The 24,657-nt window shown below is 40.2% G+C and overlaps 1 protein-coding gene and 11 non-coding genes across 13 annotated transcripts in view; all 12 read right to left on the reverse strand.

The window, feature by feature from the left end:
* The window catches only part of arhgef10 (Rho guanine nucleotide exchange factor (GEF) 10), a 56,485-nt gene that overhangs the window by 11,199 nt on the left and 20,629 nt on the right, over positions 1 to 24,657 (reverse strand). For both annotated transcript variants that reach the window (XM_042388334.1, XM_042388333.1), the window contains 11 exons: positions 24,161 to 24,253; positions 23,397 to 23,567; positions 22,454 to 22,599; positions 21,510 to 21,694; positions 17,441 to 17,556; positions 16,122 to 16,249; positions 14,598 to 14,698; positions 14,169 to 14,290; positions 5,015 to 5,101; positions 3,994 to 4,220; positions 3,246 to 3,403 (listed from right to left, as the gene is read on the reverse strand). In XM_042388334.1, the coding sequence (XP_042244268.1) occupies positions 3,246 to 3,403; positions 3,994 to 4,220; positions 5,015 to 5,101; positions 14,169 to 14,290; positions 14,598 to 14,698; positions 16,122 to 16,249; positions 17,441 to 17,556; positions 21,510 to 21,694; positions 22,454 to 22,599; positions 23,397 to 23,567; positions 24,161 to 24,253 (1,534 nt within the window). The remainder of the gene's footprint in view (positions 1 to 3,245; positions 3,404 to 3,993; positions 4,221 to 5,014; positions 5,102 to 14,168; positions 14,291 to 14,597; positions 14,699 to 16,121; positions 16,250 to 17,440; positions 17,557 to 21,509; positions 21,695 to 22,453; positions 22,600 to 23,396; positions 23,568 to 24,160; positions 24,254 to 24,657) is intronic.
* On the reverse strand, positions 6,200 to 6,273 carry trnai-aau. Its single transcript has one exon. It is a non-coding gene; the product is annotated as a tRNA-Ile (tRNA).
* trnai-aau lies at positions 7,104 to 7,177 on the reverse strand. The gene has a single exon. It is a non-coding gene; the product is annotated as a tRNA-Ile (tRNA).
* On the reverse strand, positions 7,608 to 7,681 carry trnai-aau. Its single transcript has one exon. It is a non-coding gene; the product is annotated as a tRNA-Ile (tRNA).
* Positions 8,272 to 8,345, reverse strand: trnai-aau. The gene has a single exon. It is a non-coding gene; the product is annotated as a tRNA-Ile (tRNA).
* Positions 9,407 to 9,480, reverse strand: trnai-aau. The gene has a single exon. It is a non-coding gene; the product is annotated as a tRNA-Ile (tRNA).
* Positions 9,894 to 9,967, reverse strand: trnai-aau. The gene has a single exon. It is a non-coding gene; the product is annotated as a tRNA-Ile (tRNA).
* Positions 10,785 to 10,858, reverse strand: trnai-aau. Its single transcript has one exon. It is a non-coding gene; the product is annotated as a tRNA-Ile (tRNA).
* trnai-aau lies at positions 11,449 to 11,522 on the reverse strand. Its single transcript has one exon. It is a non-coding gene; the product is annotated as a tRNA-Ile (tRNA).
* On the reverse strand, positions 11,955 to 12,028 carry trnai-aau. Its single transcript has one exon. It is a non-coding gene; the product is annotated as a tRNA-Ile (tRNA).
* On the reverse strand, positions 12,692 to 12,765 carry trnai-aau. The gene has a single exon. It is a non-coding gene; the product is annotated as a tRNA-Ile (tRNA).
* On the reverse strand, positions 13,561 to 13,634 carry trnai-aau. Its single transcript has one exon. It is a non-coding gene; the product is annotated as a tRNA-Ile (tRNA).

The raw sequence follows: 24,657 nt of genomic DNA on the forward strand, positions 1-24,657 counted from the left end.
TGGAAAGAAATACGTTGTGCATTTGATATATTTTGCACACCAAGATGGGAATGTGCATAACAGTATACGATGGCATTTATACTTACAAGTTCAGTTAGGTTAAGTTGGGATGAGAGACTGAACGTTTCATGTTTTCTCGTTCACATCCTTGAGGAATCAGCCTGGCACACTTTAATCCAAAGAGTGCTTTGTTTTGGGTTTTTTTCCCTTTCCTACTTTTCTTCTACTGTGTTATTTTCTAAATGTCTTAAAACGATAATGTTGATTGTATTAGATTTGTATATGCACTAATTACCTTTATTTTGCAGATGTATATTCACCGATTACACACATATTTGTATATTCACTAATGATTTATGCATACTGGATTCCACTCTCAATAAAATGTTAAAAACTAACTCACAGTTATGTACTAGCTCACAGGTTTATACTAGAAGGGCCCAGTGTTCAATATGAAGTTCATTTCCTCCAGATACCACATTCCCTTAGCTAATCTAGGCCAGGAAGTGAATGAGGCCTCACCAATAGTGTTTGTTTAAGAGGAGGCACAAAGGCGGCTATTGAAGAGAGAGGTGCCACGCAGGGAGAGATGTTCTTTCAGAGGTACAGTAATGACTGGGGAAGTAGGTGTAATCTCCACACTAAAGGAGCTAGGTGGGATTAGCATTCCAGCAATGCCCTGTGTATATTATTGTAATAATCACACTGTGTAGGTGTATGTGCATGAAAAGAAGAGAAAAGGAAAAAGGAGAGGAGCAGTGGAGGAAAAGCAAAAAGAAAAAAAAGACAGGACTGCCAACTTGCAGTCTTATGTAAGTCTTCACTGCTGAGGTGAGTCTGCCCACATCTCTCACTTCTTAAACTGCAGCATTCTTTCATGTCAGTGCAACAAACTTTTCATCATAACGTGCGTGTGTGCAAACAAGCATATAAACCTGACAGTGAGAGCTGATTAAACAAGCCTCTTATTTCTTATTGTGACATGATGTACAATACTCGTAAGAGGAAAAAGTAAGTGATACAGGATGGCAGAATGGAGCACAATAGAGTTTATGTTCTGTCTCCCTGGCTATGACGTGCGACCTTTGCCGAATCATTGCCTCCCTCCATCTCTCGCACAGTCTGTCACAGAGGAAAAAAAGCAAGCATGGCAGAATGAGGCTGACTGGCCAGCTTCAGACACACTGCATGTACTGCAGAGAAGCATTTCCAAGCAGGATAACTCAGCACCGAAGGCTTTAAAGACAAAGAAACTTTGCTGTTTGTTCCAATAGTTTTTGATGTCTCGTCACTATTCACTGTCCCCTTTGATCAGCTGACAGTTCATCAAAGAATATAAGCTGATCATTTCTCCTAGTTCTGCCTGCTTGCTCTTTACAATGTCAACCATGGGTCTGCTTTAAATGTTAATGGCCAAAGCCAGTCACTGTGGCAAAGTACTTGAGTGGCATTACAATGGTGATGCAGGGAACAGTTTCCCTAACAAATTATGCAGGATGAGTCATCATTTTAGCATCAAGCATCATGTTCCAGTGACGGTGACAAGAGCTGTTGATGGGAAAAAATCATACAAACCAGACTGAAAATATCCAGGACCAGGATTTCCTTCTGGGAGTTAATTTGACACACTTGTGGTGATGAATGATGAAAAGCTATTGCAACTGTTGGCACATTCAGTTACACCAAAGGCTGGCGTTCACTGCAACTAATTGTCTAACAATTAGTGAGCGGAGAATGAAGGGGGGAAATATGTGACATGTGCATCAAAACAAGGTATAATGAATAGCCTAAAAAACATTCCTGAACAGTTGCATATGGATGGTATGTTTTTTCCAAACCAGGCAAAATGTAGCTTGACTGAGGGAGGAGCAAGAATATTTTCCCCTCTGTGTTTCTGTCCCCAGGCCATCATCCATATTCCTCCTGTCTCTGTTTCTATTTCTCTCTTTCTAGATAGACCAGTTTAACAGAACAGAAATAGTTTCTTAGAGGCCAGAAATCAGATTTGAATCACATGAAGAAATGCAGCGAAATGAATACGTGTGACTGCGGTTAATAAAACAAGCCTCTAGCAACTGTGGCATCAGAAGATAGTGATACGCATACTTATATTTGAAAGCCAAGAATCGCAAGGATTCTGTTTACTCGTGTTCTGAAATATGTGTTTATCTTTACCCAATTTACATGAGATGGTGAAAAAGCAGACAAAAGAAGAGAAAAAACAAAGAGGCACAGACAGAGGGAAGCTCTGAGACCCTCTGTTTGCACTGCTATGAAAGCCAGTATGAGATGGAACAAAACACAGAATGTGAAAGACTGTGAGAAGAGTGTGCAACCTAGATCATTTCCTCTTTCCCTGTGCTCGTTTGGGAGGGAAGAGATTAAATAGGTCAGTGCACATTGGCTTCTCCTAGACAACCGAGCAAACGGAAACAGCACCTCAACACAGAGCGAAGGAGATCCCCTGACCCCGAGCTACAGAGTGAGCCTCTGACTTACTAACGGCAACCAAGTGACTAAGGGAAAGAAAATAGCAGTTGGACCGATGGACCGCAAAACAACAACATCTCTGAGCGCACTCTACCAGGAAAAACCTTTTTCATTCATTGCCAAATGTTTTTGTAGACTAGGAAGTCACCACATGACATCATACAGCAATTTTTAAACCACATATTATTATCACCATATATAATCTATAGTTATCTCTCCAGTTCCAACACTTAATAGAGGAAGCTGGGCCATGCTTTGTATGAGCCCAGTTTGTTATAGACGAACAGGTAGCCACGCCAATTTATCATCAAAAACTTAAAGGAATAGATTAAATTTGATGTCTATAGTTGGTAAAAGTCATGTTGCTAGTTGCTTTTAGTAAGTAATGTTGGCTGTTGGCAGAAAGATCTGTAGATCTGTAGAAGGAAGTTGCTAAATCTAACAACAAAGTCACCAAGTCAGCAACAGAGCTCTTATTCATGTACATGGCTAATTATGGTTAAGGTTACCAAATTCAGGGCTAGTGCAGACTAAATATTTGAGAAAACACTGTTAGCCTGCACAGTTTAAAAACCAAATCTAATTAACCCAATGAATGCATTTCTGTTTTGCACAATAACAGTGATTTAACCTCATGATTGCCTCAATTATAGTCATTTAAGAGCATCAACAAACAGTACAAAGGTAGAATTCTGAGAATATAACAAAAAGAGACACACATATTTTACAAGCCCCTCCCCTACTGAAACACATACCTTGTGATCTGGAGTAGATCGCCACAGAGCCGCTGACCAGGCCGGCGTACAGACAGTGTTTCTTATAGACCAGGCTGGTGACGGTGGATTTGTCTGGGGTGAAGAAATGCTGCAGGCGTACTTTTTTGGACCGCTGGCTACTTTTATACACAATGATGCTAAATAGGACGAGAGATTATTAAATTGGAAATTAGAACTTCACATAATACAGAGTGCTACTTTTATATGCACTCCTATACGCATGTTATCAAACAACATTTAGCAGTAGAGACAGGTAAAAAGAAGAATGACTTTAGTCATTACAATATTGTCATAACAGTGTGAATCATTTGACACTATGTATGATATCTGCAAGTTTTAAATTAAAGTCTATTATACTTTTCTGATGCCAATTCAATTTAAATGAATATACAGTATTTTGTAGCTGCAACAAGTGAAATGTGTGATGGCTGACTTCTCAACAGAGGAAAATTGTGCACTGCATTCACTGACTTCCTACAATTAATACAATGATTTTTGACAACTTGTAAGAGAACATGCAGGCATTTTGCATGCAGTACATACAGATGCACACAGCAATGGCACTCATGAATGCTACACTGCATTTTGGTCTACTGAGATTAGTGTAGCTGGACAGATACCATCATTATATGATCTGATATTTATGGATGAAATAATTAGAAGACTGTCTCCCTTTAAAAAGTAACATATTGCATGGCGTGGGTACACTGTATGTAACCATCTGTACCTGCCCTCCTCCATGCCCAGACAGACAGTGGGCGTATCGCTGGCCTTCGCTGGAGGGACGTTGTTATTTTCAGGGACCTTCTCGCCATTCTCCTGGGGTACTTCAGCGGGGACGTAGGTCATGCAGAGGATACGGGACTCCACATTGAAACACTCTGTCACCTTAGGGTTGCAGTTCTGCATGGCCACTATGGCTATCTGGCCCATTTGGTTGGTACAACTTGCAACCTGAACAGAGTTAAGAAACCTTAGTGTTCTGTGGATATTTTAATTAATTGATGTAGATTTATTGTTATTTATTCTGTGTATATATTAAATAGCACAGTTAAGACACAATTAAGATACCCAGCCAAGAAAGCAGACTATGAAAGTAAGAAAGCAAAAAAGCTGAGCCCTCAAGACATTACTTATGAGAAGAGAAATGTTCCTAACAGTAACAGTGTTAAGTATAATTACATAAGTGCACATCAAAATCATGTCAAAACTGTATACAAAAAACTATAAAACAATATTTAACTCCTGAGACATTCAATTATGTTAAAACAACTAACATCTAACTATTTTAATTCTCCTATTTCAGTTCAACATAATTTAGCGGCAGTTTATATATTACCTCACTATGAAAATAACCCGCTAGAGTGGTGTTTATATCTTTAACAGTTACAAGGTTTTCCCTAATGGTCAAAACACTGCATTAGCAGAGATTACCATGGTTATCACTGTCACTGTTTATTTTGAGAAAAAACTCAAGTACTCAGACATTAACTTTCAAACCCTGATTATCTTTCTCGAGGAGAAATTGGGCATTTTAATAAATAACCAACAGAAACTTAGCATCTGGGAGCTACACAGCTCTGCTAAGAAAGTATAATGAAAAACAGTCCTCTAAGGCTCACTTACAAAAAAGTGGTTAAGCTTAAATACTGTTGCTCCTAAAAATAAAACGGACATATTGGACTCTAGATGCTTAAAGACACCTGATAGATACTTTTTTTGTGTAACTGCTGAGGAAAATGTCTCACCCAGACACAGCCGTGGCCCACGATGGGGGTGTCTGCTGTGCTCTCCGTGTTGATGTGGGGTTCTGGGTTATGAACAGCGCACTCCACCTGCCACAGAATAGGAGGAAATCGGAGAAGGTTATAAAAGAAATAGGTCAGATGAGTACTCGGATTAAGCCATTATGATGGATTTCACAGAGTACATAAAACACATCTCTAGTGACCTATTAGTTTTTTATTAGTGTGAAGACTAGAATCGTAGAAATCTCTATGAGTATTGGAGCCTTTTTTTTTTTTGAGCATATTTTGGCCGTAGTTGATTGGCTGAGACTGATACCAGCCAAGACGTAGTGTACATGCGGTTAATTGAACCAGGTGTGACAAAGGAAAGAGACGCTGCAGAGAAACAGTTTTTCAACCGCATGCTTCTTAGTTTGTCGATTATCTTTTATTAACGTTTTGTTGTTTTGATACTTTGAATTGGTATGAATAATTTTCTTTAACTCACTTACTTTGATTTGAACTTGACGTATGGATACACATTTACATAACATATTCAAACATCCATTCACCTCATCTGTACAAAGAGAGGCCTACAAACAAAATTATTTGACAGTAAAAAGATAAATATGCGTGTTGGAAGTCTATGGCGTCTGACCGGCTTTAGTTGAAAGCAACGTCGAAAGCCAGAACAATGAGGTTCAGTCCTCCTGAAATAACCAGCCCAAATGAGCTAATCAGCCCCAATGCCCTTTGACACAAGTTTTCTACTTTAGCTCCGTTTTGACCAACAGTTCCAGGCACTTTGGAACCAGAAGAACTAATCTCAGGAACTAAACTTGGGACTAAGAGTCCCTGTTGTGCAATCCTGTTTGTGTTTCCACCGCATCTGAGGAAGCAGGTAGACCATGCAAATTAGACCCATGAGGAACAACGATCATCCCTGCAAATACCGCCCAGAAGTCTCTGTACTTTTGCAAAGTACTATAACACTGGAGAAAGTTCCTGGTGTGGAAACACAGCTTTTGCTAGTCAACAGGTATGGAGGAGGGGACAGTCAGAGAGAAAGAGTACACATTACTGTCATATTCCTAGCATCCAAGAAGTCCGCTCAAATCTATGATGAGACATTTTTACTCAGACCAACAGACTACTGCTGAGTGGCAGTAATGTAATCTAATGTGGGTGTATATTCTTAAAAGCACGTGGCCCGTACGGGGATCGAACCCGCGACCTTGGCGTTATTAGCACCACGCTCTAACCAACTGAGCTAACCGGCCCCACATTTAAACATAAAAGCTGTTTTTTCTTGACTCAGTTGATTAGTCAATGCTGACTAACCAACTGAAAATTGTATCTGAAGTCAAACTATCCTACAAATTCACCAGATGGACACAAGGACAAACCCAGTATAAATCCTAAAAAATACAAATGTATACAAACTACATTTTCATTGTGATCATTTTCTCAGAGGAGTGATCAGTGGAGAAAGGATATCTCTTTTATAATGAGAGCAGAGTGGTGTAATACGAAGCAAGATTAGTGGGTTAGTGAGGTATGTTGAGCCTTAAACCAGGGTTTTCAACATCACGAAGGTGTCTCTCTTAACCTGGCTAGATCACCATGGAAACTTATACTGCAAACTTAACTTGGTCTGGAGCAGGTTATATTCTGAGTTTCGGCTTACATAAGCAATAAAAGTGCCGACCTTTCACTACCACCTGATTTGCTGCCAAGTCTGTTTAACACTGTTGGTACAGCAGCTCAGTGTTTCCCCTATAATAGTACAGGCCTGGCAGGCTACCAGGCCAACGAGAACCTCCACCAGGCCAAAAGATATTTTTTCAAATGCTAAAATAATGCCAAATATCCATTCATTCGCAAACCAATAGCGTTTGGGAGCCTCTGAGCAGTGCTGTTAGAATTAGTACATTAACCCAGATTACATTGGCCATGTGTCAGTTTAATGAGAACCCAATGTCTTTTTAAAACACACTGAATACAATTGCATATATTATATCTGACATAACAATTTCAGAATTAGTACATTAACCCAAGTTAAACTGGCCATGTGTCAGTTTGATGAGAACCCAGCGTCTTAAAACACACGTGGCCCGTACGGGGATCGAACCCGCGACCTTGGCGTTATTAGCACCACGCTCTAACCAACTGAGCTAACCGGCCCCACATTTACACATAAGAGCTGTTTTTTGTTGACTCAGTTGATTAGTCAATGCCAACTAACTAACTGAAAATTGTATCTAAAGTCAAACTATCCTCTAAGTTCACCAGATGGACACGAGGCCAAACCCAGTATAAATCCTAAAAAATACAAATATATATAAACTACATTTTCATTGTGATCGTTTTCTACCCAGTCCATGGTTTTCAGCCAAAATAAATAAACATTTGAATACACAAAAAATGCTGGTTCTGATTTGTTTGTTTACATGTTTATCATTGGAGAAATGATATCTCTTTCATATACAGAGCAGACCACTGAACACAATTGCATATGTTATATCTGACATAACATTGTCAGAATTAGTACATTAACCCAAGTTAAACTGGCCATGTGTCAGTTTGATGAGAACCTAATGTCTTAAAACACACGTGGCCCGTACGGGGATCGAACCCGCGACCTTGGCGTTATTAGCACCACGCTCTAACCAACTGAGCTAACCGGCCCTGTATGTACACAACAGAGCTACTTTTTTGGCGTCTGTGTTGTATGACAGGGAAGAACGTGGCATTTGTGAGACTTACTGGTGATCACACACACACACCCACCCACACTCAGACAGTTGATTTGAGGTAACACACTCACACAAACCAATTAAAACAAACAACTATTTATCTTGTGCTCATTCCTCTCTGCAGAGACAAAAAAATGAAATAAGAACTTTTTGGTCTGTTTTATGCTATTAGAGTGAACTTGAAGTGGAATAGACAACGGCAAGGTTTAGGAAAGGATTATTGGTGACGTAAATACGCATAGATGAATGAGGAGGTTACATGTTTAATCTGAACCCAACATTTAAAGCCCCCAAAAAAGTCGACACACACACACAAAAACATTTGATATTGTTGTCTGCAATTTGCTTGTTTCCTTGTTTATCAGTGGGGAAAGGATGCTTGCTCAAGTCCTCTGACCTTTCACATCAGCAGTAAATCTTTTGCAGTGATAGCATCTCATATGTTAAGTCCCACTCAGTTAGTACGACTCAAGTCAAGTGTTACCACTATGATCACCACTCAAACTCTCTCTAAAAGCTCCATGGCCCGTACGGGGATTGAACCCACGACCTTGGTGTTATTAGCACCACGCTCTAACCAACTGAGCTAACCCGCCAAAAAAACAATCACATGAACTAGTTTTTGCAGCCGTTGATCAATGCTGGCAGACATGGAATAGTGTAGTATGACATACAGTGTATTTTTCCTGGAGTGAAGGCCTGTTGGTTGAGTATATGTCTGTTGTTAGGCACATTGTAATTGTATCTAAGCTCAGGTAGTCCTTATAACAGTGAACTAGAGGTGGAATAGACCAGTGTTTCCCCTATAATAGTACAGGCCTGGCAGGTTGCCAGGTCAAAAAATATTTTTTAAATGGCAAAAATAACGCCAAATATCCATTCAATTGGAAATCAATAGCGTTTGGGAGCCTCTGAGCAGCGCTGTTTCGAAACGCCAGTCAACATCTGTGTCGTTGCCTGGGAAAATGCAGGTAGCGTAGCTCCTTTTAAGGAATAGGGAAGTACATAAGCGAGTGAGTGGTTAAACGAGAGAGTGAGCGTCAGAAAAGTGACGGTGAATGTGAGCAGAGCAGAGGTTAGCAGTAAAAGGCTGTATTCAGACCAAATCAGGCATTGCGGCCTTTAGCCGCAGGATCGAGTGAAGGTGTGTGGGCATGTGGGCGTGTTTATTTGACCTCCGGAACATAACTGATGTGAAACAATCAGATAATAACTTTTTTTTATCTGATTCATCGACATTCTCGCTACCAGCACTCCCTCTCTTCATTCACTCTCTAGCTCGATTGATCACTGCTGCTCTCTCTCTCTCTCTCACACTTTCTCTCTCTCACTGGTGCTCTCTCTCTCTTTCTCTTGTCATTTTTACAATACAGACTACAGTGTGTCAGTTAATAAATGCTGCAGCTTGCGGGTTAGTCCCCAAGTTAGCAACAATGGGTTAGCCTAACCTAATGAAACTAAACAAAGAAATAGAGAACAGAGAAATGTGTGGCTGCTAATCAAAGGAGAAAAGATATCTCTTCTATATCCATGAGCTGATCACTGAACACAATTGCATCTATTATATCTGACATAACATTGTCAGAATTAGTACATTAACCCAAGTTAAACTGGCCATGTGTCAGTTTGATGAGAACCTAATGTCTTAAAACACACGTGGCCCGTACGGGGATCGAACCCGCGACCTTGGCGTTATTAGCACCACGCTCTAACCAACTGAGCTAACCGGCCCTGTGTACACAAAACAGAGCTATTTTTTGCAGCCACTAAGTGTAGAACTTTTTGGTCTGTCTTTCACTACTAGAGTGAACTTGAAGTGGAATAGACAACGGCAAGGTTTAGGAAAGTGACGTAAATACGCATAGATGAATGAGAAGGTTACATGTTTACATAGTGTAATCTGAACCCAACATTTCAAGCCCCCAAAAAAGTCGACACACACACAGAAACATTTGATATTGTTGTCTGCAATTTGCTTGTTTATCAGTGGGGAAAGGATGCTTGCTCAAGTCCTCTGACCTTTCACATCAGCAGCAAATCATTTGCAGTGATAGCATCTCATATGTTAAGTCCCACTCAGTTAGTACGACTCAAGTCAAGTGTTACCACTGCGATCACCGCTCAAACTCTCTCTAAAAGCTTCATGGCCCGTACGGGGATCGAACCCGCGACCTTGGCGTTATTAGCACCACGCTCTAACCAACTGAGCTAACCGGCCATACATACATTGATAAGAACGAGTTTTTGCAGCAGTTGACCAATGCTGGCAGACATGGAATAGTGTAGTATGACATACAGTGTATTTTTCTTGGAGTGAAGGCCTGTTGGTTGAGTATATGTCTATTGTTAGGCACATTGTAACTGTATCCATGCTCAGGCAGCCCTTATTACAGTGAAATAGAGGTGGAATAGACAATGGTAAGGTTTAGAATTGGATTCTGGGTAATGGAAGAATCAACAGGTCACATGCTTACATAGTATAGTCTAACTCCAGTCCACAAATCAGCATCATTTAATGGTGTTAAGCCAACAAAAAAACAAACTCACGACCGTAGCGTTATTAGCACCACGCTCTAACCAACTGAGCTAACCGGCCCCACATTTACACATAAGAGCTGTTTTTTGTTGACTCAGTTGATTAGTCAATGCTGACTAACTAACTGAAAATTGTATCTAAAGTCAAACTAACCTCTAAGTTCACCAGATGGACACAAGGCCAAACCAAGTATAAATCCTAAAAAATACAAATGTATATAAACTACATTTTCATTGTGATCATTTTCTACCCAGTCCATGGTTTCCAGCCAAAATAAATAAACATTTGAATACATAGAAACATTAGAAATTGCTGGTTGTGCATTGCTTGTTTACATGTTTATCAGAGGAGAAAGGATATCTCTTTTATATGCAGAGCTGATCACTGAATACAATTGCATATATTATATCTGACATAACATTGTCAGAATTAGTACATTAACCCAAGTTCAACTGGCCATGTGTCAGTTTGATGAGAACCCAGCGTCTTAAAACACACGTGGCCCGTACGGGGATCGAACCCGCGACCTTGGCGTTATTAGCACCACGCTCTAACCAACTGAGCTAACCGGCCCTGCATGAGCACAACAGAGGTATTTTTTGCACCCACTAAGTGTAGTATGACAGGGAAGAATGTGGCATTTGTGAGACTCACCAGTGGTCACACACATACACAAAAAATGTACACTTAGACAGTTGATTTGAGATACCAAAGTCACACACAAACTAACTAAACCAAACAACTATTTATCTTGTGCTTATTCCTATCTGTACAGACGAAAAATGAAAGAAGAGCGTTTTGGTCTGTCTTTCACTATTAGAGTGAACTTGAAGTGGAATAGACAACGGCAAGGTTTAGGAAAGGATTATTGGTGACGTAAGTATGCATAGATGAATGAGGAGGTTACATGTTTACATAGTGTAATCTGAGCCCAACATTTCAAACCCCCAAAAAAGTCGACACACACACAGAAACATTTGATATTGCTGCCCGCAATTTGCTTGTTTCCTTGTTTATCAGTGGGGAAAGGATGCTTGCTCAAGTCCTCTGACCTTTCACATCAGCAGCAAATCATTTGCAGTGATAGCATCTCATTTGTTAAGTCCCACTCAAGTCAAGTGTTACCACTATGATCACCACTCAAACTCTCTCTAAAAGCTCCATGGCCCGTACGGGGATCGAACCCGCGACCTTGGCGTTATTAGCACCACGCTCTAACCAACTGAGCTAACCGGCCCCACATTTACATATAAGAGCTGTTTTTTGCTGACTCAATTGATAAGTCAATGCCGACTAACTAACTGAAAATTGTATCTAAAGTCAAACTACCCTCTAAGTTCACCAGATGGACACGAGGCCAAACCGAGTATAAATCCTAAAAAATACAAATATATATATAAACTACATTTTCATTGTGATCATTTTCTACCCAGTCCATGGTTTTCAGCCAAAATAAATAAACATTTGAATACATAAAAACTGCTAGCTCTGATTTGCTTGTTTAGATGTTTATCATTGGAGAAATGATATCTCTTTCATATACAGAGCTGACGACTGAACACAATTGCATATGTTATATCTGACATAACATTGTCAGAATTAGTACATTAACCCAAGTTAAACTGGCCACGTGTCAGTTTGATGAGAACCTAATGTCTTAAAACACACATGGCCCGTACGGGGATCGAACCCGCGACCTTGGCGTTATTAGCACCACGCTCTAACCAACTGAGCTAACCGGCCCTGCATGAGCACAACAGAGGTATTTTTTGCACCCACTAAGTGTAGTATGACAGGGAAGAATGTGGCATTTGTGAGACTCACCAGTGGTCACACACACACACACACACACACACACACACACACACACACAAACACACACACACACACACACACACACACACACACAAAAATAGGTACACTCAGACAGTTGATTTGAGGTAACACACTCACACACAAACTAATTAAACCAAACAACTATTTATCTTGTGCTCATTCCTATCTGTACAGACGAAAAATGAAAGAAGGAATTTTTGGTCTGTCTTTCGCTATTAGAGTGAACTTGAAGTGGAATAGACAACGGCAAGGTTTAGGAAAGCATTATTGGTGACGTAAATACGCATAGATGAATGAGAAGGTTACATGTTTACATAGTGTAATCTGAACCCAACATTTCAAGCCCCCAAAAAAGTCGACACACACACACAGAAACATTTGATATTGCTGTCTGCAATTTGCTTGTTTATCAGTGGGGAAAGGATGCTTGCTCAAGTCCTCTGACCTTTCACATCAGCAGCAAATCATTTGCAGTGATAGCATCTCATTTGTTAAGTCCCACTCAGTTAGTACGACTCAAGTCAAGTGTTACCACTGTGATCACCGCTCAAACTCTCTCTAAAAGCTCCATGGCCCGTACGGGGATCGAACCCGCGACCTTGGCGTTATTAGCACCACGCTCTAACCAACTGAGCTAACCGGCCATACACACATCGATAAGAACGAGTTTTTGCAGCAGTTGACCAATGCTGGCAGACATGGACTGGTGTAGTATGACATACAGTGTATTTTTCCTGGAGTGAAGGCCTGTTGGTTGAGTATATGTCTGTTGTTAGGCAAACTGTAACTGTATCCATGCTCAGGCAGTCCTTATTACAGTGAAATAGAGGTGGAATAGACAATGGTAAGGTTTAGAATTGGATTCTGGGTGATGGATGAATCAACAGGTCACATGCTTACATAGTATAGTCTAACTCCAGTCCACAAATCAGCATCATTTAATGGTGTTAAGCCAACAAAAAAACAAACTCACGACCTTGGCGTTATTAGCACCACGCTCTAACCAACTGAGCTAACCGGCCCCACATTTACACATAAGAGCTGTTTTTTGTTGACTCAGTTGATTAGTCAATGCCGACTAACTAGCTGAAAATTGTATCTAAAGTCAAACTAACCTCTAAATTCACCAGAAATTCACCAAGGCCAAACTCAGTATAAATCCTAAAAAATACAAATGTATATAAACTACATTTTCATTGTGATTGTTTTCTACCAAGTCCATGGTTTCCAGCCAAAGTAAATAAACATTTGAATACATAGAAACATTAGAAATTGCTGGTTGTGCTTTGCTTGTTTACATGTTTATCAGAGGAGAAAGGATACACTGAATACAATTGCATATATTATATTTGACATAACATTGTCAGAATTAGTACATTAACCCAAGTTAAACTGGCCATGTGTCAGTTTGATGAGAACCCAGCGTCTTAAAACACACATGGCCCGTACGGGGATCGAACCCGCGACCTTGGCGTTATTAGCACCACGCTCTAACCAACTGAGCTAACCGGCCATACACATATTCATAAGAACAAGTTTTTGCAGCAGTTGATCAATGCTGGCAGACATGGAATAGTGTAGTATGACATACAGAAAAGAATGTGAATTTTGGAGATAGAGGAGACACTCATTTTATTTAAGATAACATTTCTACTGATAAATGTATTTTTCCTGGAGTGAAGGCCTGTTGGTTCAGTATATGTCTGTTGTTAGGCACATTGTAACTGTATCCAAACTCAGGCAGTCCTTATTACAGTGAATTACAGTGGAATACATAATGGTTAAGTTTAGAATTGGATTCTGGGTGATGGATGGATGAACAGCTCACATGCTTACATATACATGTGGTTCTTGAGAAATAATAAGCAATCCGTCTGTTCCGAACAGGCACATTTTGAACAGGCACTGCACTAGTAAGTTAAATTGGTCAACTGTCAGCGCTATAATGTTGACATAAACTCTCTAAAAACCACACAGCATGTATGAACTCAGAACTCTGAGAATTTGCCTTCAGTTAAGAAAGGTTTAGGAACAGGTCAAGTCTCACCTTGAACTCCTGCAGTTTTGACATGACCACAGGCATTTGTCGAAGCAAGAGTGGGTGTTTCTGCTTTTTGATCTGATTCCCATCATCCTCTGCAAAGAACCAGCCCTGCAGGTTGTCCTCCTCTGTTATAGAGCACACACACACACAGTAAATACCACTTGAATCAATAATGTACAGTATGCAGTTTTAAACCAGAAGTGCTCTGTTTCTGTTTGTCAGAACAAGAGACTCCAGAGGTAACTTTGTAAATCTCAAACAGCAGTGAATTGGTTAATCACGAGCAATGTTTTCCACAGATAGATATATCGACAATGAGTTGTTACAAACAACGATCATACTGTACAAATGCAGGCATGCGCACACAATCAACATGAACAATAATTGTGCAGCTGAGACAGTGCAAGTCTATAGCCAAGCAGTGAACTGTACCTAGAGCCAGCTTGGCCATCTGCAAGTTACTGATCCATGACTGTTTGATGGCTGGGTTGAGGGTATTGAACACTGCACTGAAGTAAGTGGGTTTACCCGACCTGCCAATAGAGAGAACAGAAAAATACACTAATGATGAGAAAGTTAAAAGAAGATTCCTACCTTGGATATTGTTGTATCTCAATTCTTAACTGCAGAATGCTGCACTTTTGATGACAGTAGACAAACCGTGTGCTGCCCTGTGCTTGTAGATCACAGCAAACCAAGAAACACAGGCAATTTCTGTTTATTATAAACACAAGACATAAACTCACTTCCTGAACACGGCTACAATTTAACACCAGTGTGTCACAGATAAGAATAGGAAATTTTGTGTGATCTAAGCTAAATGTTTCAGTAATTCCTGTAGGAATCAACAATGACACTGGTTAAAGTTGAAAGTTAATTACTATATAAAAGTTGTTACATACAGTTTGGAAAATATCAAACTGCAGAATGAGTTATTTAACTAGTTGTGACATTTTTGGAAAAACATATGAGCCAAACATCAGAGATGTTTTTAACAAGATCTCATCATGCTGAATGATGAATGTACTGAATGATGTGTTGATGCTTTTGCAACCATAGGGACTGAACTAGCATTAGCATTTCTCTAAGCAGTCATGATAATGTTTGAATATTCTTGCATAGACACCAGTCGACTGATTAGAATCTTTTTAGATATCCAATCAAAGGAAAATAATCTGTCTGGGTTGAATCCCAGCCGAGGGGGCACAGAAGTCAATTCAGTGCTGACTGAGTAGACAGACTGTGGCAGAAATGCAGTCGCTGACAATTATCGCTTTTAGCAGCAGCTCATGTAGCAGCAGCTTGTGTGAGTGAGTGTTTGTGTGTGTGTGTTTGTGTGTGCGGTAGGGTGCACTCCTGTCAGTGTCTGTCCTGTCGGTGCACTCCAGTGTTGTGTTTTGTGTGTTTTGCGATCACGGGATCAGGGAAGGAATGACAGAGGCACAGCTGTGTTTCCAAACATACCCGTGGATAATCTTACCAGCTAAGTGCAGCAGTGATGAGAAATGAAATGAGGTATTAAAAGACAGGGAGAGAGAGAGAGACAGAGAGAGGGAGAGTGAGAATGTGAAAGAGAAAAAACAAGGTGCACCCTTGGGGCACCACGTGCAGACTATAATAGTGTGTGTGTAAATGTGTGACATGAGCATTTGTGTTCAGCAGCTGCAGTACTGGGTAGACTTTGCTTGCAAACACTGATGCACATTTCCTCCCTTGTGATTCATGCCTCAGAAAAGGGCTGGTGGAAAAACTTGTTTATCCAAATGTGCGCTAATATTCTCTCCTAAAGCTATAGTCATACAGGAAGCCTGGGAGAATGGAAGTAGAAAACAGGGTAAAAGCTGGAGGTGGAGGGCAAGGACGGAGATGGTGAAAATGTTGTGTGTGCTGCCTGAATGAAAGACCAATGAAGCTAAAGAGGTGTGTATATATTGTACATAGGTGTAAAATACAGACTTGTCTTGTTTGCCAGGCAGCTGAAGCTGGATCCTACATCGGTCAGCTGCCCTGATCTCCTCCTCCTTCTTCAGAATTAGCCTCTGGAGACCCGATACCCAGTCCTGGGCCACTGTGGGGTTTACATTCTATATACACAAGGATAGTTGGAATGATGAACATAAAAAATAGAGAGAAAGAGAGGTTCAGGGATCAGACAGAACAAAGAAGAGGAGAAGAGAGAAAATAACGTTCACACACATATATATATATAGAGAGAGCATTTCAATATTATATAATAAATCATAACTACATTCATGGCGAGACATTTAAGTAAAATGCCACACAGTTGATACTGTCAGATAAAAGTCCAGTAACAAGTGCTACCAAATGCAGTCAAATCTAACTTTTTTTTGCAAGAGAAAGCAATAGAATTTATGGGAAATGTGGTCTTAATTTAACAACTCGCAAAACCTCGCAAAACTTTCAGGATATATCTATAGTTAGAATACTGTCAGTATCATTTTGGTAATGAAATTTATCGATGAGGGAAATGCTTGGCTGTGTGGATAACCTGCAGTGCCTCTTTCTTTCCTTTCCTCTTTCCATCAATCCCTCCCCCCTTTCCTCCTTCCCTGGGACACATGTCTCTCTGAGAGCTTCTCTGTTACTCTGCCTCCCTCACTGCTTCTGACAGACCTACCAGCACAGCACAAACACAGCTTCACACACTCATGCTGTGCTCTGCAACCTAAACCTCTATCCTAACAGCACAGACAAGCCTGTGTGTGTGTGTGTGTGTGTTGCCACATTATGACATTATGACAGGTTTGCATGGTGCAAATCAAGACATAAGAGACTCCAAGTCTCCCCTGTACAAATTGCCCACGTTGGCACATTCCACAGCTTAAACATTACATGCCTTCAAGACAACCCAGCCCTTACGGAAATCTGAAGATGGAGGTGTGTAAAAACCTTGAGGTACAGTCTATGACAACTTTATGTTTAACTTTCAAGAATATTAACCATATGATATTTGAAAGTACCATATATTTAGCCAAACAATATAATTAAACTGATATTAAAAAAACAAGTAATCAATTATTCATAACAGAATTCAATTTATACATTTGCAAATAACAGTAATATTGCTTCTTTGCTTTGACTCCTTATCAATATCCTTTCCCACATAATCAGCTGATGCTTTTGTGGTTGATTTTTATTTTTACATTCATTTTAAAGCAAAATCGCTTCAAATGGAAAGTGAATAACATAAATGTATTGAATTGAGTTGGTATAACTTGAACTCAGTGCTTGTGATCAGTGCAGTCATACAATACCTGGTAGTTGCCTTTGAGGCTGCTGATCATGCTGGCAATCTGGTTGACCAGGCTAAGGTCATGGATTAGATTTTGCAGATCTTGGTACAGCTGACCCGGGCCCATGTATAGCTTGTCTACACAGAAACACACAGGGGCAAAATGTTCAAAAAAAAAAAAAAGAAAAGAAAAGAAAAAAACTTTATTGACTGTCCAAAACCCAACTTTAAGATATGATGTTTTTTTTTTTTAATTACAAATCTTTAATTAACAAATACTGATGCAGTGAATTACATCCCTGTTTTTATAAAAAGGGATGTCCTCATGTATGGAAAAAAGGGTAAAGGCATACTAAACTGACAGGCAGCAAAGAAAGCTGAGACCTTAACAGCTGATGTTTCCAAATTCCCTGTACATTCAGTACAAAAAGCAGACAAGAGTGAAGCCAGTCTGATGAGAGAAGCAGTTAAAATTGTACTAACAACGTCAAAGATCAATAAAGGGCAATCAGTCAAGTTCCCACAGGGAGCGGTGACAGCTCAGCAAACTTGGCCGTGGTTCTCACCCCTGTGTTTGTTCGCTCACAAAAGCTCTATTATCTAATGTTAGTGTTCAGAGGCCGCACAAATATGTTTATGCAGCATGTCAATATAAATATTTTTTTCTGTTCTTCACTTGTCCACCTATGTATGTATGTATGGTTGTAAGTATTTTCCTTTCATCATTTTTGCACTTGTCTTGTGCTCAACATATCAAATGCGATGATGCTACTGGATGTGATGTGATGAAAGTGGTTACTGTGCTGTTGTTCGGTATAAAAAAGGAAACAACGGCTCGCTTTGTGTGTAAACAAAGCACTGCTGCACAGAACAGGAGCGCAGAGCTCATCAAAAGGTCTGACAGCCTGCGAGTCTCTCCCACTCTCTCTCACTCACACATAAAATCATGAAGATAATCATGAAGAATAGCCTGTACAGAGCACAGTGGGAATGCTTGTCAGTTGGCCAAAATTTCCAACCGACAAATTATTGAGGTCATTTGATCCGATGGCTAAATTAATGAGTACAGTGCTGATAGATTTTAATTTGATAGACCCCCAACAACAACATCTTAGAGGATCAGATTTTATCCTGGGCACAACATCCTTTTCACCACGTTGAGAGTGTATACCGGGGAACAAAGAGTTAAACTGCATCAGTCTCTGGCACAGAAATGCTTCGTGCTTCGTTTGCTTCTGCCATTCTGCTTTCTTTCCCTTTCCTTCTTTCTCCTCCTCTTCGTCTTCTTCTACAATAGCTACCAAGTCTGCCTGGTGCTCAAACTCCATGGCAACCCAGGCCAGTCCTCTACTGAAGGTCTTGCTGACTAGGCATTCGGGGGAGATTTTACCCTGTTTGTGCATTGCCAAACTTCGCAGCCGTAGGTGGTCTCTGAGAGAATGCCTCTAAAATGTCTCCCTCTGAGTTTGTGTACAAGAGGCTGCTCACAGACTGAGAAATTATTTGTCATCCTTACACATTCATGGGCACCCCTACAAATAAAAGCACAGGCAGGACACAGCAGGCCTACAGCAGTGTGTGTGGGTTTTGGGTTTCATTGACCCCCTGTTGTATTTCATTCATTTCACAGGATCAAACCATAGCCACCGTAATACATCAATAGGTTAACCATTAATAAGATCGAATGAGACATCAATTGTTGGAGTGTGTTATGTACTTTTGTCACTGTGTGTGTTCATCTGAACTAACTGCCTTGTGTAAAGGACCTGTATGCAATTTTCATGGCTCATCTGTCTACAGCAAAGGCTGAGACACAGGGGGTCGAATTCAGGTCAGGGCAGAAATGCTGAGTAGACGTCCCTTGCTTGGCCTGCGGTGTGTCATGTTAGAAGCAAGTGCAACTATGACAGTTCATTTACAGCCAGCATCACAGTATACTGTCATTTTAAAAGTCACTAAATAATACTGGCATTGTTGATAAACAGAAATGATTTGACTTTAAATCAAACAGGCAATATTGTGCTGCGTTAGCCTTGCAGTATATTACCAAAATAAAACAAACATAAAACAAAAGCTGAAATGTCATCATATAAATCCATATTGGTACAATATCCTTTGTTTTCAATATTATCAATAAACAATAGTATAAACCATAGGACTCAAGGAAGAACAGCATTCTACAATCACTAAATTGACCGTTCCTATAGACTAGACTGCCACTGTGTAACCCTGGTCCAACTCCTGAATGGCTCTTTGTGAGAGTGCCAAACACTACGGATTTTCTAACAAAACAGGCCCTGGGACAATCTTCAAAAGCAGGCCAGTAATCCCAGCAATTACAATATGTCAACAAATTACATATTGACTGTAAGAACAGCAGGAAAACATAACTTGAGATGAAAAGTCTGCATGGTGGTCTGATTGCTATGCAGTCTAGAGAAGAGATGAACTGAGCAGAGAGACATGCAAAGAGGTGACATCATATGCTGGAGAGCCTTTTCATTGCCTTCTAGCAGGCTGGTCAATGAGCTGCTTTTTGCTGAACACAGTGGACTGAAAAAAGAATTGTTTCCACTTGTTAAATGTTCCTAGACCATGTACACATACACATTCCTAAAGGCACACACAGAATTGACGTTGGTTAAGGAATAACTACATCAGAATGGGGGAACTGATGTAATGTCAGTAAATTATTAGTGACTAAAACAGTGCATTAATTCAGTTCTGTAAAGTGAGTGTGAATTCCATTCATTGATACTTTTTTGATGCCTGCAAGAAGAGCTGGAGCCAAATCATCCTCTGAAAATTAACTTCCAACACATCCAAATCAATTAAGTACTATTAATGAGAATAAACCAATACAATGAGACCCATATGGCCTTCCTCCAGGCTTGAAGGAAAGTGTCACATCAGGTTAAGAAAAGGCTGTGAACCTGCCTGTCAGTTACAGCCCTACCAGCACCCTACAGCCAGACCAGATGTTACGCAGGTCTGTCTTTGCCATCTGTTACATATACACTTATGCAATGGCTGGATAGTTCATATAATGTAGATTAGTGAAGTATCAGAGGCAGACAGGTGGCCTTGCAGGAGATGAGTGCAATGGTGAGCTCACCACATGTGGCTTAAGTGGAGGTAAAATAAAGAGAGTATAGTAAAAAGCAGATAAAGGAAAGAGTGAAATGTTGAAATGCAGTAGAATAGAAAAAAAGTGTGGGAGTGTGTGTAAGAGAGAAGGAGAGAGAGGGGGCGAGAGAGTGCAGTGTGTAATTCAGTGGTAGTAATTCCAGCCCACTACCATTGGCAACTGAAAGAGTGAGCCTTTCACCTCAGCTTGAGTACATATAACCTTTGACAGATCAGGGATAATACAGTATCAAAGCACTCAACCGGCCCAGCAATGCTGACCATTGGCTCGGCGCAAACACATACACATATACAAAAAAAATCAAGGTCCTTGAATAAAAACTGCAGTGCTGCAACCAAAAAAACCATAAAGTCTTGTTATGCCTCATGTTTGTCTGATCTGGGCCTTTTAAAGTGGCTGAGCAGCTGTCTGTGACAGGGAAGAACCCAGTGGAAAAACTGAAATCATTGGATGAGGCAGCCAGCAGACCAGAGGATTGCAGAAGGAAAAAATATGCACTCAGTGGCTAGATGTGCTGTGCAAGACTGATTGACCATTTTAGAAATGTCTTTAAATGTCCAGAATGAGACAACTATCTATTCATTCTCTATATATTATGTAGGAGACATATAATTATTTTAGCTTATTAAAATTGTGTAGGTCTATAACTAGTTATGTTCAATCAAATCAGCACAAACAGAGATGTGTTTATCTTTAGCTCCCACTAAGAATGTCATTAAGCAGTTATCAAGCACAAGCAGTTAACTGACCAGTAGTTGTTGGTTCTGGTCCCTGATCAACACTCAACTCCTCGGCACTCTCTAACCAACTCAGCTAAGTGAAATTTGTTACCTTTCTCTCAGACCTTTTGCCCTCAGTTTACATAGAGAAGAGTAGAGGCACAGATAGACAGACAGGCAGACTGCTGATTCAAAATAACAGAAAGTGACACTGTGGTCCATACTTGGTTTAGCGTTGATGACCACCTTCTCCCCAGAATGGGGTGCCTGGTAACGGGTGTTGTCAGCCATGTCCTCACTGGATCCGAACTCCAGCACTTCCACGAAGCTCAGAGGCACGCTCCACTTTAGAAGGAACCTCTGGTCGAGCGGGGCACTGCCACTGCCGCTCCCACTGCCATCCTGACATCTGGACGGAGCAGAAAGAGTCGAAGGTTATTTGTCATCCCACTAAACAACATACAAGTACCTTCTGTACTGTGTGATGAATAGTTATAGCGAAAAAAATGTGAAGGTGGGAAAAGAGAAAACTTAATGTTGTCAGTGGAGAAGGTCTGGAGAAGGATGTCATGTTTGAAAGAGGAGGTGAATGCTACTCATCTAGAACAAAAATGTTTTGCACAAGCCAGTGCATGTTTCCCAGAGGCAGTGCATGGTGAACAGCAAATGTTACAATTACAGCACAGAAGCTGAAAATCCCAGGAATAGTGCTCTCTATCATTCTTGGTTAAACTCCAAGGCACAGTGGATGCATATGAATCCAAACCCAGATACCCAGTGTTGTCAGAAGTGACCCCAAGGACAGCAGTTACACACCGTGTTCACAATCTCTCTTCAGTTTAGTTCACTCTGAGACAGACTAGTGAGAAACACTAGTTGCATTATTATTCCTTTATTCAATTCAATTCAACTCAGACTTTAAGGAAACAGTTCATGAGGGGTCCATAGAACAATAAAATACAATGAAAAATAAATAAATACCCAATATCTACTTTACTGTAGGCGGAGAGAATTATACAAAACAAGAACACTGCAAAAACATACAAGCAACAATTAGTTTCTAAAATTATAAAATGGAAAGAGAATACAGGATATTGTAACCAAGGACAGGAGAAGGTGCCAATTAAGGGAGAGGTTAAGAACAGGTCTTGTTTGCGGTCACTCTTACCGGATGTTGGGCGTGGCACACATGAGAACATCATTGAGCAGGAAGAGTCGTCGCTCCTTTGTTTTGATGATTTCACCGCGCTCATTGTAGACCGTCTCCACCATGTCGTCTGAGCGGATCAGGTAGCGGCTGCCATTACTCAGAAGCTAAGGGATGAGGATGATAAGTCAGAGTGATATTAAGTGAAAGTAGGAGTATGGATCTCTAATAAATGTAATTAAGTACTTAATTAACAATACCAGAGACAAAGACATGTCACTAGGCTTTATTGGCAAGAAAATATTACTGATATATTTCAGTCTATACAACGCAAACGGAGTCTGGCTGGGACCCATTGTCACATCATCTCACTATTCTTTCCTTGTTTCCTGTCAGTCTCTGTCTCTTCTGTAAAACTGTCCTCTGTGGGTACAGTATATAATATATGGCTATCATATGTGAATCTGAGCAATTAAAGGCTACGAGGAACAAAACTCTGTCTCATGCAGGGAATATTGTAAACACATGTCTCTACACAGATGCCACAGTGGGTGGCTGTAGATAGACAAATAATTATACCTTGGGGAAAGCTGGTGTTGTGTGCAAATGTCGTGCTAAGCCATGTGCTAAAAATATTCTATTCAGTCAAGAGAATACTTGGTAGAAAATGTGAAGCTCAAGTGCTTGATGGCCACCCACACTGGGACAGAGAGAAATGCCACAGCATATGCTAAAAAAATTTGAACATTAGCCAATAATTTGAACATTGACTGAGCACTGAGTTAAGTAAAAACGAACTCTAACCATTTTCTCAATCAGCATGTAAAAATGATGTAAAAAAATCCATTAAAAAACTGGCGAAAAAAAATCCAATGTATTAGGGAACACATATTCCAACAAGCAATGGCTATGATATCACATGATTCTACTACAAATAAGTACACACTCTGAGCAGTGAACAGACCTTGTTGAGGTAGCGTTCGTTCATGGCCTTTGCAATGTGACGGATCTCGCAGCGCTGGTCGGCTTCCCTTTTCTTTTCATTGAGCTTCTCAGCCAGCGTCTCAAGTTCAGTCAGGGCCATCTGCAGGGGCAGACGGTCTGCATGACCCACAGGAGTGTTTTTCAGCATGTCCTGGTGAGGATGCACACAGAAGTCGTACATTTATTGGTCAATTGTTCATAATTCAAACTGAGAATTGAGCCACCAGTGTGTTTTAATAGTAAATTGTGATTAACTCTTATATTTATGTTTTTCTGTTATTCTACCTGTTAGTTGTGCACTATCACAAAAACTCATGTCTCCAAGTCATCTATTTTTCTACTGATGAGGATTTAATAGCAGAATAAATGTACAGTAAACTGACAGGTATCTTGGATAGTCAAGCTATTTTGAGTATTTCTGAGTTTAATACTTATGGTCTTTTCTAATATACTGCTGTTCTACATGTTTTATATCATATTTTTTAAAAAGTGTGTCATATTATATCTGAGCTTTGCTGCAAGAGAGACAGTAAATGTAAATATGTCAGGGCAAATTAAAGCAGGATTAAAAGAGATCAGAGGAAACCATTTCCCCTCAGTGCATTGCCCTTGCCTCCCCTGGAGGTTAGCACTTTGAAAAACAAAGTACCTTGATTCATGTGTATGGGACTCCCTCTGCTGGTGAATGTATATACCACACTTCTATAAAATGCACATGGAGCTGAAAATCACAATTCATTATACCTGCAGGAGCAGAATGAACTGTGGGAATCTCTGGATAGGTTTCATCATCAGGCCATACAAAGTCATTCTGTCACTGCTGGTCTCCTGACGGTGCTGGGATGTAAAAACAAACAATTATCCACAGTTAAGGGACCTGTCTTCAGAGTGTAGAGTGCAAACAATATTCAGGTTAGGATGCAAACAATAGTCAGGCAGGACAATAAAGCATGCCAGCGGGATACAGATATGTATTTACCTGGAAAATTCATGTACTTCTGAGTTTCTGAATTAATGCAATTATGTTACCTATCCTTTCTTCATGTTGCATTTGCAGCATAAGTAGCCAGCTTAAAAATATTTTACTCTATGAATATAAAAAATGATTAGGTGTAATCATTTTCCTACTGAAAATAAAAATTATGGAACTGTGAACAAATGCAGTCAAACTTTTCCTGTAACAAAATAAAAAAATGCCTCCTGGTCTATAAAATAAAATAGATCCCAAGAACAATATTCCT

This window comes from Thunnus maccoyii, chromosome 16 (genome assembly GCF_910596095.1).
Source record: "Thunnus maccoyii chromosome 16, fThuMac1.1, whole genome shotgun sequence".
Classification (NCBI taxonomy): Eukaryota; Metazoa; Chordata; class Actinopteri; order Scombriformes; family Scombridae; genus Thunnus; species Thunnus maccoyii.